This window comes from Scyliorhinus canicula, chromosome 21 (genome assembly GCF_902713615.1).
Source record: "Scyliorhinus canicula chromosome 21, sScyCan1.1, whole genome shotgun sequence".
NCBI lineage: Eukaryota > Metazoa > Chordata > Chondrichthyes > Carcharhiniformes > Scyliorhinidae > Scyliorhinus > Scyliorhinus canicula.
Window position 1 is genome coordinate 70,111,027 of NC_052166.1, and position 17,303 is coordinate 70,128,329.

The 17,303-nt window shown below is 52.0% G+C and overlaps 2 protein-coding genes across 2 annotated transcripts in view; both read left to right on the forward strand.

Moving 5' to 3' along the window:
* The window catches only part of LOC119955542 (guanine nucleotide exchange factor VAV2-like), a 250,363-nt gene that overhangs the window by 201,034 nt on the left and 32,026 nt on the right, over window positions 1–17,303 (forward strand). Inside the window, 2 exon segments of the mRNA XM_038781814.1 lie at window positions 522–652; window positions 15,470–15,544. Of these exon segments, the coding sequence (XP_038637742.1) occupies window positions 522–652; window positions 15,470–15,544 (206 nt within the window).
* sardh (sarcosine dehydrogenase) overlaps window positions 1–17,303 on the forward strand; it is a 357,516-nt gene that overhangs the window by 125,992 nt on the left and 214,221 nt on the right. The window lies entirely within an intron of this gene.

Here is a 17,303-nt window from a genome sequence, read left to right on the forward strand (position 1 = left end):
TCCCTCAGTACTGACCCTCTGACAGTGCAGCACTCCCTCAGTACTGACCCTCTGACAGTGCAGCACTCCCTCAGTACTGACACTCGACAGTGCGGCACTCCCTCAGTACTGACCCTCTGACAGTGCAGCACTCCCTCAGTACTGACACTCGACAGTGCGGCACTGCCTCAAGGTACTGACTTGGCCTGGATTATGGGTTGAAGGTTGTGAAGTTTGGTTTGAACCTACAACCTTTACTTCTGGAGATGGGAATAGTGTCACTGATGAATCACTGACACCTTGAATGACATCAAACTGGATTTCTGAAGATGACGTTAATAGCCCCCCTCACTGCCCCCCCCCCCCCCCCCCCCCCAACACTACCACATGTTGTCGCTACAGGATATGTTTGTGCTATGTTTGAAGTTGTTGCTGTATGTTGTTAGTGTGGAGGATGGATTGAGGTTGCTATTTGCTCCTGACCTCTTTTCTGCACTGATTGAGGAATACGATGGAAATGCGTCTTTTGTCATGTTTTCTAGGGCCCAGAATGTTAGCAGTTCGTACCTACCAGGGAAGCCCCCCTCCGCCCGTGGGAAAGGCAGTCCTCAGTTTCCAGAGTGGAGAAGTGATTGAGTTGCTCAAGGGAGACCCCGATTCTTCATGGTGGCAGGTCAGAATCACTGATGGGGGTTTTCAGTCAAGCAGGATCGGAACTGAGAGTGTCTATTAGTGGGTCACCCGTGACTGGGTTATCGCAGCAGTACAGCTGCTGCACGCTCCCTTTTCACCCAGCTCACAGTCGATCACAGAATAAGCCATCTTCTGATGGATATAAGGAAAACATTCGATCGGTTCACAGGATGGTCAACTCCAGAGCCACAGGATGCACTATCAGAGCCTGAGCGAGATCAGGGCAGTGATTGGTCAGGCTGGTGATTGATATTTCAGGGCTGTGAATTTCCTGAAAGGCTGCAGAGTAACTGGTGTAACTACCACTCTCAAAAATAGACAGCCAATTGCAGCATCTCCTTGTATTTATATAGGGTTAGACTACACAGGCTAATAACCGAGAGGCCCAGATTAATGTTGGGCTTGGGGTTCAAATCCCACCACATCTGATGGAATTTAAATTAAATCTGGAATTTAAACTTAGTCACGGTCAGTAATAGTGACCATCAGTTGTTGTAAAACCCATCTGGTTCAGTAATGTCCTTTAGGGAAGGAAATCTGCCGTCCTTACCCAGTCTGGCTCACACGTGACTCCAGACCCACGGGGATGTGATGACTTCAATGGTCCAGCAAGTCACGCAACCCAAGGGCAATTAGGGATGGGCAACAAATGCTGGCCCAGCCAGCAACCCCCACATCACATGAAAACATTTTAAAGAAGTTGCTTTAACACCGTAATGTGTCCTATGGGCGGCATGTGGCACAGTGGTTAGCACTGGGACTGTGGCGCTGAGCACCTGGGTTCGAATCCCGGGCCTGGGTCACTGTCCGTGCGGAGTTTGCACATTCTCCCCTTGTCTGCGTGGGTTTCGCCCCCACAACCCAAAGATGTGCAGGGTAGGTGGGTTGGCCATGCTAAATTGCCCCTTAATTGGAAAAAAAAAATTGGGTACTTTAAATTTTTTTTAAAACAGCAACATGTGTGGTGAATGTAATTCACACTGTATTGTATTGTATTGTGTCCTTGTGGGCTCTGTCTGTGAGCCATCGCATCTCTACGCAACTCAATTGTACCGACTCCTATACTGAGGCCCTGGCTATGCTCGACCAATTGTACGTGCGGCCGATAAATGAGGTCTACGCGCGGCACATTTTCACTACCCGCCGCCAGCGCCCCGCAGAGTCGCTAGAGGACTTCCTGAGTGATTTAAAAGCCCTTGCTCGGGACTGCAACTTTCAGGCTGTAACGGCTTCCCAGCATATGGAACTCGCTGTCCGTGATGTGTACGTTGCGGGGCTCCGGTCTAACTATGTGCGCCAGGGACTACTCGAGAAAGGGGCCCAGAATTTGGAGGACACTAGACCTAGCAACTACTATGGAGGTTGTGTTCTGACGTCTAAACCCATTCCCCGCGGACCAAGCGACCCCATTGTGGACCCCCGACCAGCGACCTGCGCCGCGCGGCCGCCCACCCACTATGGAGCGCCAGCGTGCCATTTTTGTGGCCAGCCACGGCAGCACTGCCCGGCCCGCAACGCGACCTGCAACAGCTGCGGTCGAAAAGGACATTATGCCAGAGTATGCCTGGTGAAATCGAAACCCTCTAACTCCCCCGCAGTCCAGAACAATCGCTCCCCCAATTCACAGGCCCGCAGGCCCCACAATGTTGCAGCGTGTCTGCCGACTCCGCCTCCGCCCGACATGTGCAACTCATGGGGGCCGCCATCTTGGCAATCCTCCCCACGCGGCCGGCCATGTGCGAGTCATAGGGGCCGCCATCTTAGACACCATCTTCCTCGCCACCCACCAAGTGCGATCAACCGGGGCCGCCACCTTGGCCATCACCCGATGTTCACCTCGACGACTACGACCTCCGCAGACAGTCATCACGGGGCCACTCCAGCACAGCTGATCGAGCCGCCGACTACCCGCAACTCAACGCAGTCACGTTGGACCAGTCGCGTCCGAAGCACCTCCAGAGCTCGATGATGTCCGTTAAAATCAACGGGTACAGGACACCGTGCCTCTTCGATTCCAGGAGCACCGAGAGCTTCGTACATCCTGACCTGGTAAGACGCTGTTCGCTCCCTATCTTCCCTGCACGGCAAATATCTCCCTCGCCTTTGGCTCGAACTCGGTCGAAATACAAGGGCGCACCGTCACGACCCTAACGATTCAGGGCGCCAGCTACTCTAATTTCCAGCTGTACGTACTCCCCGACCTCTGCGCCCCAGTCTTACTCGGGCTCGATTTCCAATGCAACCTCAAGAGCCTCACGCTCAGCTTCGGCGGACCCCTACCTCCACTCACTATATGCAGCTTAGCGACTCTAAAAATCGACCCCCCCTCCACTCTTCGCTAACCTAACGGCTAACTGTAAACCAGTAGCCACTCGCAGCAGGCGGTACAGCCTGCAGGATAGAATATTCATCGGAGCCGAAGTCCAGCGGCTCCTACGTGAGGGAGTCATAGAGGCCAGTAACAGCCCCTGGAGAGCTTAGGTGGTGGTCGTCAAGACCGGGGAAAAGTTCCGGATGGTGGTTGATTATAGCCGAACCATTAACCGGTTCACGCACCTCGATGCGTACCCCCTCCCCAGAATTGCAGACATGGTCAATCAGATTGCCTAGTACCGCATATTCTCCACGGTGGATCTGAATTCTGCATACCACCAGCCACCAATCCGCCCGGAGGACCGCCACTACACGGCATTCGAGGCCGCTAGCCGCCTCTTCCATTTCCTCCGGGTTCCCTTTGGCGTCACGAATGGGGTCTCGGTGTTCCAATGAGCAATGGACCGAATGGTGGACCAGTACGGGCTGCGGGCCACGTTTCCGTACTTGGATAACGTCACCATCTGCGGCTATGACCAGCAGGACCACAACGCCACCTCCACCGATTTCTCCAAACCGCCCAGAAACTCAATCTCACCTACAATAAGGAGAAATGCGTTTTCCGCACTACCAGGCTAGCCATCCTCGGCTATGTCGTGGAAAACGGAGTCCTGGGCCCCGACCCGAACCGTATGCACCCCCTCTTACAACTACCTCTCCCTCATTGTCCCAGGGCCCTCAAGGGGTGCCTGGGATTCTTCTCTTATTACGCCCAGTGGGTCCCCCAGTATGCGGACAAAGCCCGCCCACTATTTAAGACCACACTCTTCCCACTGTCAGCTGAGGCCCGCCAGGCCTTCAACTGCATGAAGAAGGACATCGCCAAAGCTGCCATGCGGGCGGTGGATGAACCCGTCCCCTTCCAGGTGGAGAGCGACGCCTCAGAGGTCACTCTCGCCGCCACTCTGATCCAGGCAGGGAGACCAGTCGCCTTCTTCTCCCGAACCCTCTCCGCTTCGGAACTTCGACACTCCTCAGTCGAAAAAGAAGCTCAAGCCATTGTGGAAGCCGTACGGCACTGGAGGCACTACCTCGCAGGTAGGAGGTTCACTCTCATCACCGACCAAAGATCGGTTGCATTCATGTTTGGCAACTCGCAAAGGGGCAAAATAAGAAACGATAAAATCTTGCAGTGGAGGATCGAACTCTCCACCTATAATTATGACATCAAATATCGACCGGGGAAGCTCAACGAGCCCCCAGATGCCCTGTCCCGCGGCACATGCGCAGAGCGCGCAAGACGACCGCCTGAAGGCTATCCACAACGACCTCTGCCACCCGGGGGTCACCCGGCTCGCCCACTATGAAAATGAAAATGAAAAATGAAATGAAAATCGCTTATTGTCACGAGTAGGCTTCAACGAAGTTACTGTGAAAAGCCCCTAGTCGCCACATTCCGGCGCCTGTCCGGGGAGGCTGTTACGGGAAACTACGTCAAAGCCCGAAATCTGCCTTTCTCCACCGCGGAGGTAAAAGCCATCACCAGGGATTGCCCGATCTGCGCGGAGTGCAAACTTCTATAGACCAGACAAGGCCCACCTGGTAAAGGCATCCCGGCCCTTTGAACGCCTGAGCATCGATTTCAAAGGGCCACTCCCCTCGACCAATCGAAATGTGTACTTCCTCAACGTCATAGACGAATTCTCCCGCTTCCCCTTTGCTATCCCGTGCCCCGATATGACCTCCCACAGTCATCAGAGCTCTGCACAGTGTCTTCACCCTGTTCGGTTTCCCCAGCTACGTGCACAGCGACCGGGGTTCGTCCTTCATGAGCGACGAGCCGCGTCAGTATCTGCTCTACAAGGGCATCGCCTCGAGCAGGACTACCAGCTACAACCCCAGGGGGAACGGGCAGGTGGAGAGGGAGAACGCGACGGTCTGGAAGACCGTCCTACTGACCCTACGGTCCAGGAATCTCCCGACCTCCCATTGGCAGGAAGTCTTCCCCGACGCGCTCCATGCTATTAGGTCCCTCCTATGCACTGCCACCAACCAGACTCCTCACGAACGGCTATTTGTTTTCTCTAGGGGCAATACCACGGGGGCTTCGCTCCCATCATGGTTGAGGACACCGGGCCCGGTTCTCCTCCGGAAGCACGTCCGGGCACACAAAACGGACACAGTAGTAGAGAGGGTACTACTGCTTCATTCAAACCCACACTACACCTTTATTGAATACCCTGACGGCCGTCAGGACACCGTTTCCCTCCGGGACCTGCCGCCTGCAGGATCCACCACCACCGCCGCCGAGGTACCCCTCACACTACACCCCACCCAACCCCCCACACCCTGCGCCCCCGCGCCTATAGGTTACCTGCCCACGCTCGGCACCCCCGCGCCTATAGGTTTCCTGCGTCGCCCGTCACACCGGTCAGGAACGGAGCTCGGACCGAAGCACCCCCGGAGTCCACCCTCATACCCACACCGACTGTCACCACCCAGCCACCCGAAGCGGCTGCAACCCCGGTGCTCCGCCGATCCCAAAAGACGACTCGGCCACTGGACCGGCTTAACCTGTAGACCCGTCACCCTCGCCGGACTTTATTTTTTACAGGGGGTGAATGTGGTGAATGTAATTCACACTGTATTGTATTGTATGGTACTGTGTCCTTGTGGGCTCTGTCTGTGAGCCGTTGCGCGGCTCTGCCCATAGGGGGAGATGAGGAGCTTGTACAGGGCTCCACCCTTGGCTCCACCCATGGCCCCTCCCACTACCGGAAGTATAAAGTGCTGCAGCCGTGTGAACCTGCCCTCAGTTCTTCTGGTCGCAGGCAGGCTCAGTTGTAAGACTATTAAAACCACAGTTTACTTCCAATCGTGTTCCGAGTGAATTGATGGTCACATCAACATGTCCCAAGATGTTTCACAATTCCTTCTTCTCAAACTCCTTGATCTCGCCCCACCCGATCTCTGGAATCTACTCCAGCTACACTAAACACTGAGATCTTTTTGCTTCTCTGGTTCTAGTCTAATGCCCTGATTTTAATGACCATTTCGCCATTGGTGGCTCTGCCATTTGCTGCTTTGATGCCAATTTCTCCCCTAAAGCCGTCTCTTCCTCGTCAACACCTTCCTCGAGGAGACTAACTGGACACAATGCAGGAATCCACCTTCTCCCATTATTCCCTTCATGTCCAAGCAAGGATCATTTTGTGATTGTTCCTCTCTCTGGCCAGACAGCTAATTTCCCCCGCTTCTTTCAAACAATTTTTTTTTTAAATAAACATTTTATTGAGGTATTTTTGATTTTACAACAATGAGAAAATAAACAATATACATAAGTCTACAAACATAGTGCAAAAAGCCTGCTTCCTCCCTTACAGATCCCACCTTTATTAACCCCCTACTCTAAACTAAGCTAACCTCCCCCCCCCCCTCACCCTTCTGCTGACGATTAATTTTCTGCGAAGAAGTTGACGAACAGTTGCCACCTCCGGGTGAACCCTACATTGACCCTCTCAGGGCGAACTTGATTTTCTCCAAACAGAGAAAGCTAGCCATGTCCGATAGCCAGGTCTCAGACTTCGGGGGCTTTGAGTCCCTCCAAGCTGATAGTATCTGTCTCTGAGCTACCAGGGAAGCAAAGGCCAGAATGTCTGCCTCTTTCTCCTCCTGGATTCCCGGGCCTTCCGACACCCCGAAAATCGCCAACTCCGGACTCGGTGCCATCCTTGTTTTTAACACCGTGGATATGACATCTGCAAACCCCTGCCAAAATCCCCAAAGCTTCGGGCATGCCCAGAACATGTGGACATGGTTCGCTGGCCCCCCGCACAGCTTACACATCTATCTTCTACCCCAAAGAATCTGCTCCTCCGGGTCACTGTCATGTGAGCCCGGTGAACGATCTTAAACTGTACAAGGCTGAGCCTGGCGCATATTGTGGACGCGTTGACTCTACTCAACGCACCCGCCCAGAGACCATCCTCTATCTCTCCTCCCAACTCCTCTTCACACTTGCACTTCAGCTCCTCAGTCTGCGTGTCCTCTGACCCCATGGGCTCCTTGTAGATGTCAGAGACCTTCCCTTCTCCCACCCACACTCTGGAAACTACCCTATCCTGAATCCCCCTTGGTGGTAGGAACGGGAAGGTTGAGACCTGCCTACGTAGGAAGTCCCGCACCTGCCGGTACCTAAATTTGTTTCCCCTCGCCAATCCAAATTTCTCCTCCAGCTCCCTCAAGCTAGGAAAGCTCCCTTCCATAAACATATCCCCCATCGTCTCAATTCCTGCCTTCTGCCATCTCCGAAACCCTCCGTCCATCCTCCCCTGGGCTAACCGGTGATTATTACAGATTGGAGATCAGACCGATGCTCCCTCTGCTCCCACATGTTTCCTCCATTGCCCCCAGACTCTCAGGGCCGCCACCATCACGGGGCTGGTGGGGTACCGCGCCGGCGGGAACGGCAGAGGCGCCGTTATCAACGCCCCCAAGCCCTTGAATGAAGTTGCCTCCATACCGACCCTCCCCCCACCACTCACTTCCTGATCATGGCTATATTCACGGTCCAATAATAGTTACTGAAGTTTGGCAGCGCCAGCCCACCCTCTCCCTGGCTCCGCTCAATCATCCCCCTTTTACTCGCGGGGTCTTGCCCGCCCGTACAAAGCCAGTGATAACTTTGTTAACCTGTTTAAAAAAGGTCCACGGAATAAAGATGGGGAGACACTGGAACACAAACAGGAATCTCGGAAGGACCGTCATCTTCACCATCTGGACCCTCCCAGCCAGTGACAACGGGAGTGTGTCCCACCTCCGAAAATCGTCCTTCATTTGGATAACCAGATGGGCCAGATTAAGTTTGTGTAACCGTTCCCATTCCCGCGCCACTTGGATGCCTAGATACCGAAAACTTCCCCCTACCACTCCAAACGGCAGTTCCCCCAGTCACCTCTCCTGTCCCCTCGCCTGGATCGCAAACCTCTCGCTTTTCCCCATGTTTAGTTTGTGCCCCGAAAACCGGCCAAATTCCCCCAGAATCCTCATGATTTCTTCCATCCCCTCCACTGGGTCCGATACAGAAGCAGGTCGTCTGCGTAAAGTGAGACTCTGTGTTCCACTCCCCTCCGGACCAGCCCCTTCCAGCCCCTTGAGGCTCTTCGTGCAATTACAATGGCTCTATAGCTAATGCGAACAACAGTGGGGAGAGGGGGCATCCCTGTCTTGTCCCCCAATGTAGCCTAAAATAGTCCGATGTCGTCCTATTCGTCCGTACGCTCACCACAGGAGCCTGATACAGCAACCTGACACAGTCAATAAAGCCCCACCCAAATCCAGACAGTCCCAGTACCTCCCACAGATATTCCCATTCTACTCGATCAAAAGCTTTCTCTGCGCCCATTGCGATCACTACGTCCACCTCCCTACCTTCTGGGGGCATCATGATCGCATTTAACAACCTTCTTACATTGGCGACCAACTGCCTTCCCTTAACCAACCCGTCTGGTCCTCCCCAATCACATCCGGAACACAGTCTTCAATCCGAGAGGACAAAATTTTAGCCAGCAGTTTGGCGCCCACATTCAATAGGGATGTTGGCCTGTAAGACCCACACAGCTCCGGGTCCTTATCCCGCTTCAGGATCAGCGAGACCGTGGCCTGTGAAATCATCGGGGGGGAGCACCCCTCTCTCCCTTGCCTCATTGAACGTCCTCATCAACAGCGGCCCCAATATCCCAGCAAAATTTTTATAGAACTCCGCTGGGTACCCATCTGCCTGGTCTTCAGCCCCTCCGCTATCTCTTCGATCCCGATCGGGGCCTCCAGCTCTCCGTCCACGTTCGGGAAATTCAGCCCCCCTAGGAAGTGTCTCATCCCCTCCGGCCCAGGTGGGGGTTCCGACCGTACAGCCGACTATAAATCTCCTTAAACGCCTTATTCGCCCCCTGCTGAGTCTCCGACCAGGTTCCCTTCTCCCTGGCTGCCTCCCTCTTTCTAAGCTGCTGTGCAAGCATTCTGCTGGCCTTCTCTCCATGCTCAAATCGCCCCCCTCGCCTTTCTCAGCTGCTGCACTGCCCTCCCTGTGGTTAACAAGCCGAACTCCGCCTGTAGCCTCCACCATTCCCTTAAAAGCCCTGCCTCTGGGGTCTCCGCATACCTCCTGTCGACCTGCAGTATTTCCTTTACCATTCGGTCCGTCTCTGCCCTGTCCACCTTCTCCCTGTGGGCCCGTATCGAGATCAGCTCCCCTCTAACCACCGCCTTCAATGCCTCCCAGACCACCGCTGCTGAAATTTCCCCCGTGTCGTTGACCTCTGGGTAATTCTGAATACATTTCCTCAACCGCCCGCACACCTCTTCGTCCGGTAAAAGTCCCACGTCTAACCTCCAGTGTGGGCGGTGGTTACTGTCTTTACTAACCTGCAGGTCAACCCAGTGCGGGGCATGGTCTGAGATTGTGATCACCCAGTACCCCGTGTCCACCACCCCAGCCAGCAAGGCCCTGCTCAACATTAAGAAATCAACCCGGGAGGACACTTTGTGCACGTGTGACTAGAAGGAGAATTCCTTCACTCTTGGCTGCCCAAATCTCCATGGGTCCACCCCACCCCTCACCCCGTCTGCCCCATGAACCCTTTTAGCCCCCCCCCCCCCCATCTGCCCCATGAACCCTTTTAGCTCCTTAGCCATTGCTGGCACCCTGCCCGTTTTTGAGCTTGACTGGTCTAAGCCAGGATCAATAACTATTGAAGTTCCCTCCCATGACCAACTTACGTGAATCCAGGTCCGGTATCTTCCCCAGTATCCTCTTTATAAACTCCACAGCATCCCAGTTTGGCACGTATACATTTACTAATACCACTGCACCCCCTTCAATTTCCCACTGACCATAATGTACCAGCCTCCCACATCCAAAACAAATTCTTCCCGCCTCAAACACCAGTCATTTGTTGATCAGGATCTGGTCTTCGAGTCCAGTCCCGAGTGGAAAACCTGTCCTTAGTAAAGACCGAAAACCTTTCCGTCACCTAATCTGGTCAGTTACTCTAAGGTGTGCCTCCTGCAGCGTTACCACGTCCTCCTTCAGTCCTCTAAATGCACAAACACGTGTGTCGTCTTGACCGGCCCATTGAGCCCTCTTACATTCCAGGTAATCAGTCTAGTTGGGGGGCTCATCGCCCCTCCCCCTTCGCCGATCAGCCATCCCCTCTCTTGGGCCAGTCACCGTCCTGCACCCCACGCCTCCACCGGCCCGTCCCCAGGCAGCCTCCGCTCCCGACCTCCTCACTGTCCCTCAGCAAAAGTCCCTCCCTCGTCAGCAGAACATTCCCCCCCCCCCTCCCCCCCGAGTAACAGCACAATGTAAATCAACCCCTTTGATAAGCCTAACAGCTGTTCTCCCCCCACTAGCCCGCCCAGCTAGCCCGCCCAGCCAGCTTGGTGGCCCTCGCCCCTGGCGCCAGACATTCTCCCACCCATTGTTCCCTCTCTACCCTCCCCCTCCCGCTCATATATATATATATTCAAATGAAAAACAATCCCAACATAATTGCCCGACTGAGAAAAAAAAACCCAAGTTGAACAAAAAAAAGATCAAGCGAAATATCCAGCATCGGAGCAAACGCACCTCTATCCCCCAACAGTGCAAATGCAAACTTTACCTCAGTCAGCTCTGCAGCTGGTCCCGGATCCATACAGCAGGCATTACAAATAACGTTCGCACAATGAAAAACAAGAAACTTTTTTTAAACATAAACGTTGCAACAAAGTTCTCAGTCCGACACCAGTCCGTTCCTTTGCGCGAAGTCCAGCGCTTCCTCGGGCGACTCAAAATAGAAATGTTGCTCCTCGTATGTGACCCAGAGACGGGCCGGATACAATAGCCCGAACTTCACCTTTTTCTTGAAAAGGATCGACCTGATCTGGTTAAACCCCGCTCTTCTCCTGTCCACCTCCACACTCAGGTCCCGATTGATCCGCAGGATACTGTTGTCCCATTTGCAGCTCCCTGTCTGCTTGGCCCACTGTAAAACGCGCTCCTTATCCAGATACCTGTGGAATCTCACCACCATTGCCCTCGGGGGAGGGGGGGGGGGTCTCATTCATGGCTTCCTCGCAAGTGCTCTGTGAGCCCTGTCCACCTCCAGGGTCGGGGGAATGCCCCACCCCCCAGCAGCTTCTCGAACATATCTGCGATGTATGCCCCAGCGTCCGCTGGGTAGAGACATGGGTAGAGCAGGGACAGGAATGGTTGTTGCAGGTTCCAGGATTTAGATGTTTCTGTAAGAACAGAGAAGATGGTAAAAGAGGGGGGGGGTGTGGCATTGTTAATCATGGAAAGTATTACGGCGGTAGAAAGGACACTTGAGGACTCGTCTACTGAGGCAGTATGGGCCGAGGTTAGGAACAGTAGAGGAGAGGTCACCCTGTTGGGAGTTGTCTATAGACCTCCGAATAGTTCCAGAGATGTAGAGGAAAGGATTGCAAAGATGATTCTTGACAGGAGCGAGAGTAACAGGGTAGTTGTTATGGGGGACTTTAACTTTCCAAATATTGACTGGAAATACTATAGTTCGAGTACTATAGATGGGTCAGTTTTTGTGCAGTGTGTGCAGGAGGGTTTTCTGACACAGTATGTAGACAGGCCAACAAGGGGCGAGGCCACATTGGATTTGGTACTGGGTAATGAACCCGGCCAGGTGTTAGATTTAGATGTAGGTGAGCACTTTGGTGATAGTAATCACAACTCGGTTATGTTAACTTTAGCAATGGGCAGGGATAGGTATATACCGCAAGGCAAGAATTATATCTGGGGGAAAGGCAATTATGATGCTATTCGGCAAGATTTAGGATGTATAGGATGGGGAAGGAAACTGCAGGGGTTGGGTACAATCGAAATGTGGAGCTTTTTCAAGGAACAGCTACTGCGTGTCCTTGATAAGTATGTACCTGTCAGGCAGGGAGGAAGTTGTCGAGCAAGGGAACCGTGGTTTACTAAGGAAGTTGAAGCACTTGTCAAGAGAAAGAAGAAGGCTTATGTTAGGATGAGACATGAAGGCTCAGTTAGGGCACTTGAGAGTTACAAGTTAGCCAGGAAGGACCTAAAGGGAGAGTTAAGAAGAGCGAGGAGAGGACACGAAAAGTCGTTGGCAGATAGGATCAAGGAAAACCCTAAGGCTTTCTATAGGTATATCAGGAACAAAAGAATGACTAGAGTAAGATTAGGGCCAATCAAGGATAGTAGTGGAAAGTTGTGTGTGGAATCAGAGGAGATAGGGGAAGCATTAAATGGATATCTTTCGTCAGTGTTTACACTGGAGAAAGACAATGTTGTCGAGGAGAACACTCAGGTTCAGTCGACCAGGCTAGATGGAATTGAGGTTCAAAAGGAGGAGGTGTTAGCAATTTTAGAAAATGTCAAAATAGATAAGTCCCCTGGGCCAGATGGGATTTATCCTAGGATTCTCTGGGAAGCCAGGGAGGAGATTGCAGAGCCTTTGTCCTTGATCTTTATGTCGTCTTTGTCGACAGGAATAGTGCCGGAAGACTGGAGGATAGCAAATGTTGTCCCCTTGTTCAAGAAGGGGAGTAGAGACAACCCTGGTAATTATAGACCTGTGAGCCTTACTTCGGTTGTGGGTAAAATGTTGGAAAAGGTTATAAGAGATAGGGTTTATAATCATCTTGAAAAGAACAAGTTGATTAGCGATAGTCGACACGGTTTTGTGAAGGGTAGGTCATGTCTCACAAACCTCATTGAGTTTTTTGAGAAGGTGACCAAACAGGTAGATAGAACATAGAACAGTACAGCACAGAACAGGCCCTTCGGCCCTCGATGTTGTGCCGAGCAATGATCACCCTACTTAAACCCACGTAACCCGTATACCCGTAACCCAACAATCCCCCCCATTAACCTTACACTACGGGCAATTTAGCATGGCCAATCCACCTAACCCGCACAGCTTTGGACTGTGGGAGGAAACCGGAGCACCCGGAGGAAACCCACGCACACACAGGGAGGACGTGCAGACGCCACACAGACAGTGACCCAGCCGGGAATCGAACCTGGGACCCTGGAGCTGTGAAGCATTGATGCTAACCACCATGCTACCGTGAGGCCCCTAATCAGGTGGATCAGGGTAAAGCTGTTGATGTGGTGTATATGGATTTCAGTAAGGCGTTTGATAAGGTTCCCCACAGTAGGCTATTGCAGAAAATAAGGAAGTATGGAATTGAAGGTGATTTAGCGGTTTGGATCAGTAATTGGCTAGCTGAAAGAAGACAGAGGGTGGTGGTTGATGGCAAATGTTCATCCTGGAGTTCAGTTACTAGTGGTGTACCTCAAGGATCTGTTTTGGGGCCACTGCTGTTTGTCATTTTTATAAATGACCTGGAAGAGGGTGTAGCAGGATGGGTTAGTAAATTTGCAGATGACACGAAGGTCGGTGGAGTTGTGGATAGTGCTGAAGGATGTTATAGGATACAGAGGGACATAGATAAGCTGCAGAGCTGGGCTGAGAGGTGGCAGATGGAGTTTAATGCGGAAAAGTGTGAGGTGGTTCACTTTGGAAGGAGTAACAGGAATGCAGAGTACTGGGCTAATGGCAAGATTCTTGGTAGTGTAGATGAACAGAGAGATCTCGGCATCCAGGTACATAAATCCCTGAAAGTTGCCACCCAGGTTAATAGGGCTGTTAAGAAGACATATGGTGTGCTAGCCTTTATCAGTAGGGGGATTGAGTTTCGGAGCCACGAGGTCATGCTGCAGCTGTACATAACTCTGGTGCGGCCGCACCTGGAGTACTGCGTGCAATTCTGGTCACCACATTATAGGAAGGATGTGGAAGCTTTGGAAAGGGTTCAGAGGAGATTTACTAGGATGTTGCCTGGTATGGAGGGAAGGTCTTACGAGGAAAGGCTCAGGGAATTGAGGTTGTTTTCGTTAGAGAGGAGAAGGCTGAGAGGTGACTTAATAGAGACATATAAGATAGTCAGAGGGTTAGATAGGGTGGACAGTGAGAGTCTCTTTCCTCGGATGGTGATGATCAACACGAGGGGACATAGCTTTAAATTGAGGGGTGATAGATATAGGACAGATGTCAGAGGCAGTTTCTTTACTCAGAGAGTAGTAGGGGTATGGAACGCCCTGCCTGCAACAGTAGTAGACTCGCCAACTTTAAGGGCATTTAAGTGGTCACTGGATAGACATATGGATGAAAATGGAATAGTGTAGGTCAGATAGGCTTCAGATGGTTTCACAGGTCGGCGCAACATCGAGGGCCGAAGGGCCCGTACTGCGCTGTAGTGTTCTATCCCTCTGGGAGCCCAAATATCCTCAAGCTCTGCCGGGCGGGACCTATTCTCTAGCACCTCCACCTTCTCCAGGAGCGTTTTCTGCTGGTCACTCAGCATCCCCATCTCCAACTTCACCGCAGTTTGATGTTCCTCCTGGTCAGCCAGCGCCTTCTCTACTTCCTGGATCGCCCGATCTTCGGCATCCAATCTAAGCTCCAGCCGCGAAAGTGCCTCTTTAATCGGGTCCAAGCAGTCCCGCTTCCAAGAAGCCCTCCTCGATAACTTGCATCAGCTGCTCCGTTGACCGCTGGGTCGCTGAGCCAGAGGTCCTGTCCTCCGCCATGCTGTCTCCCGCTGCAGCTTCAGCCCAAGCCTTCTCTATCCTTCTGTTTCTGCCTTTGCGAGCACTTCTAGTCCTCTCCATGCACCGATGTGGGAATTCAGTTCACAATTGCCTCTGTCATCAATTTTTCAAATCAAGACCGGTAAAAAATCGGGGGAAAGGTCCAAAAGTCCAGCCCGAGCGGGAGCCACCAAATGTGCGACTTACTCCTTCATAGCCACCACTGGAAGTCCTTTCAAACAATTTTTAACCCTTTCTCTGACATGCCAGTCTGAGCTTCGCCCTGACTCACTGCTCATCACTCAGTATCCCTCTCCTCTAACCATCCCCCCTTCCCCTCTCCAGCATGATTTCCCTCTTTCATTTCTTTTCTGATCTTGTTTATCCTTTCAAAGGCATCAGACTCCAATACAGACTTTTTCTGTTCTTGTCCAGCTTTATCGCAGTCTGTCAAGGAAAGTCATCACTTCCCCACATGTGGCAATCCGCTTTTTAATTCATTTCAATACTTATCCATTCCCCATTCAGTTTTGTCTAAGTTTCACTTCAGATTTAGCCATTTATAATGAGCACATTTTATTTTATGCCTCAATTTCATATTGTTGAACGGGCTTGAGGGGCAGAATGCTGTTCCTGTTCTCAATATCCCTCGCAGCAAATTGTAGTAACAATAGGTCACCATCAGGGACTGCGGTGTTGGGAGGGGCCAGTGCCAGGCTGGGGGGAGGATGGGGGAGTTGGTTATGTAAACGCCTGTCTGCAAATAAGGATCCTGTCTGATGTTTCAGTGACGTTTTTGTTTGATACCAGCCGACACTGAAGGTGTTTCTGTTTCTGTTCCAGGGCAAAGTCATTCAAACCAAACGGTTTGGTTGGTTTCCAAGTTCATCTGTGAAACCGTGTCCAGTGGATTCACGGGTAAGTGACTGGCTGTAACGCTCTCTTGTTCCTGTGCAGGCTCTGATACTCCATTCATTTAGGATCTTGTCTGAGCAGCTGCGATGGCAAAACTCTCCTTTACATCGACCCAGTGGGTGCAGTTTGAGCTGGACAGATACACCGATACCATTGACAGGGGACAGATACACCGATACCATTGACAGGGGAAAGATACACCGATACCATTAACAGGGGACAGATACACCGATACCATTGACGGGACAGATACACCGATACCATTGACAGGGGAAAGATACACCGATACCATTAACAGGGGACAGATACACCGATACCATTGACAGGGGACAGATACACCGATGCCATTGACAGGGGACAGATACACCGATACCATTGACAGGGGACAGATACACCGATACCATTGACAGGGGACAGATACACCGATACCATTGACAGGAGACAGATACACCAATACCATTAACAGGGGACAGATACACCGATACCATTGACAGGGGACAGATACACCGATACCATTGACAGGAGACAGATACACCGATACCATTGACAGGAGACAGACACACCGATACCATTAACAGGGGACAGATACACCGATACCATTGACAGGGGACAGATACACCGATACCATTGACAGGGGACAGATACACCGATGCCATTGACAGGGCACAGATACACCGATACCATTGACAGGGGACAGCTACACCGATACCATTGACGGGACAGATACACCGATACCATTGACAGGGGACAGATACACCGATACCATTGACAGGGGACAGACACACCGGTACCATTGACAGGGGACAGATACACCGATACCATTGACAGGAGACAGATATACCGATACCATTGACAGGAGACAGATACACCGATACCATTGACAGGGGACAGATACACCATACCATTGACAGGGGACAGATGCACCGATACCATTGACAGGGGACAGATACACCGATACCATTGACGGGACAGATACACCGATACCATTGACAGGGGACAGACACACCGATACCATTGACGGGACAGATACACCGATACCATTGACAGGGGACAGACACACCGATACCATTGACACGACAGATACACCGATACCATTGACGGGACAGATACACCGATACCATTGACAGGGGGCAGACACACCGATACCATTGACAGGGGACAGATACACCGATACCATTGACAGGGGACAGATACACCGATACCATTGACAGGGGACAGATACACCGATACCATTGACAGGGGACAGATACACCGATACCATTGACAGGGGACAGATACACCGATACCATTGACAGGTGAGACACACCGATACCATTAACAGGGGACAGATACACCAATACCATTGACAGGGGACAGATACACCGATACCATTGACAGGGGACAGATACACCGATACCATTGACACGACAGATACACCGATACCATTGACAGGGGACAGATACACCGATACCATTGACAGGGGACAGATACACCGATACCATTGACAGGGGACAGAAACACCGATATCATTGACAGGGGACAGACACACCGGTACCATTGACAGGGGACAGACACACCGATATCATTGACACGACAGATACACCGATACCATTGACAGGGGACAGACACACCGATACCATTGACAGGGGACAGATACACCGATACCATTGACAGGGGACAGACACACCGGTACCATTGACAGGGGACAGATACACCAATACCATTGACAGGGGACAGATACACCGATACCATCGACAGGAGACAGATACACCGATACCATTGA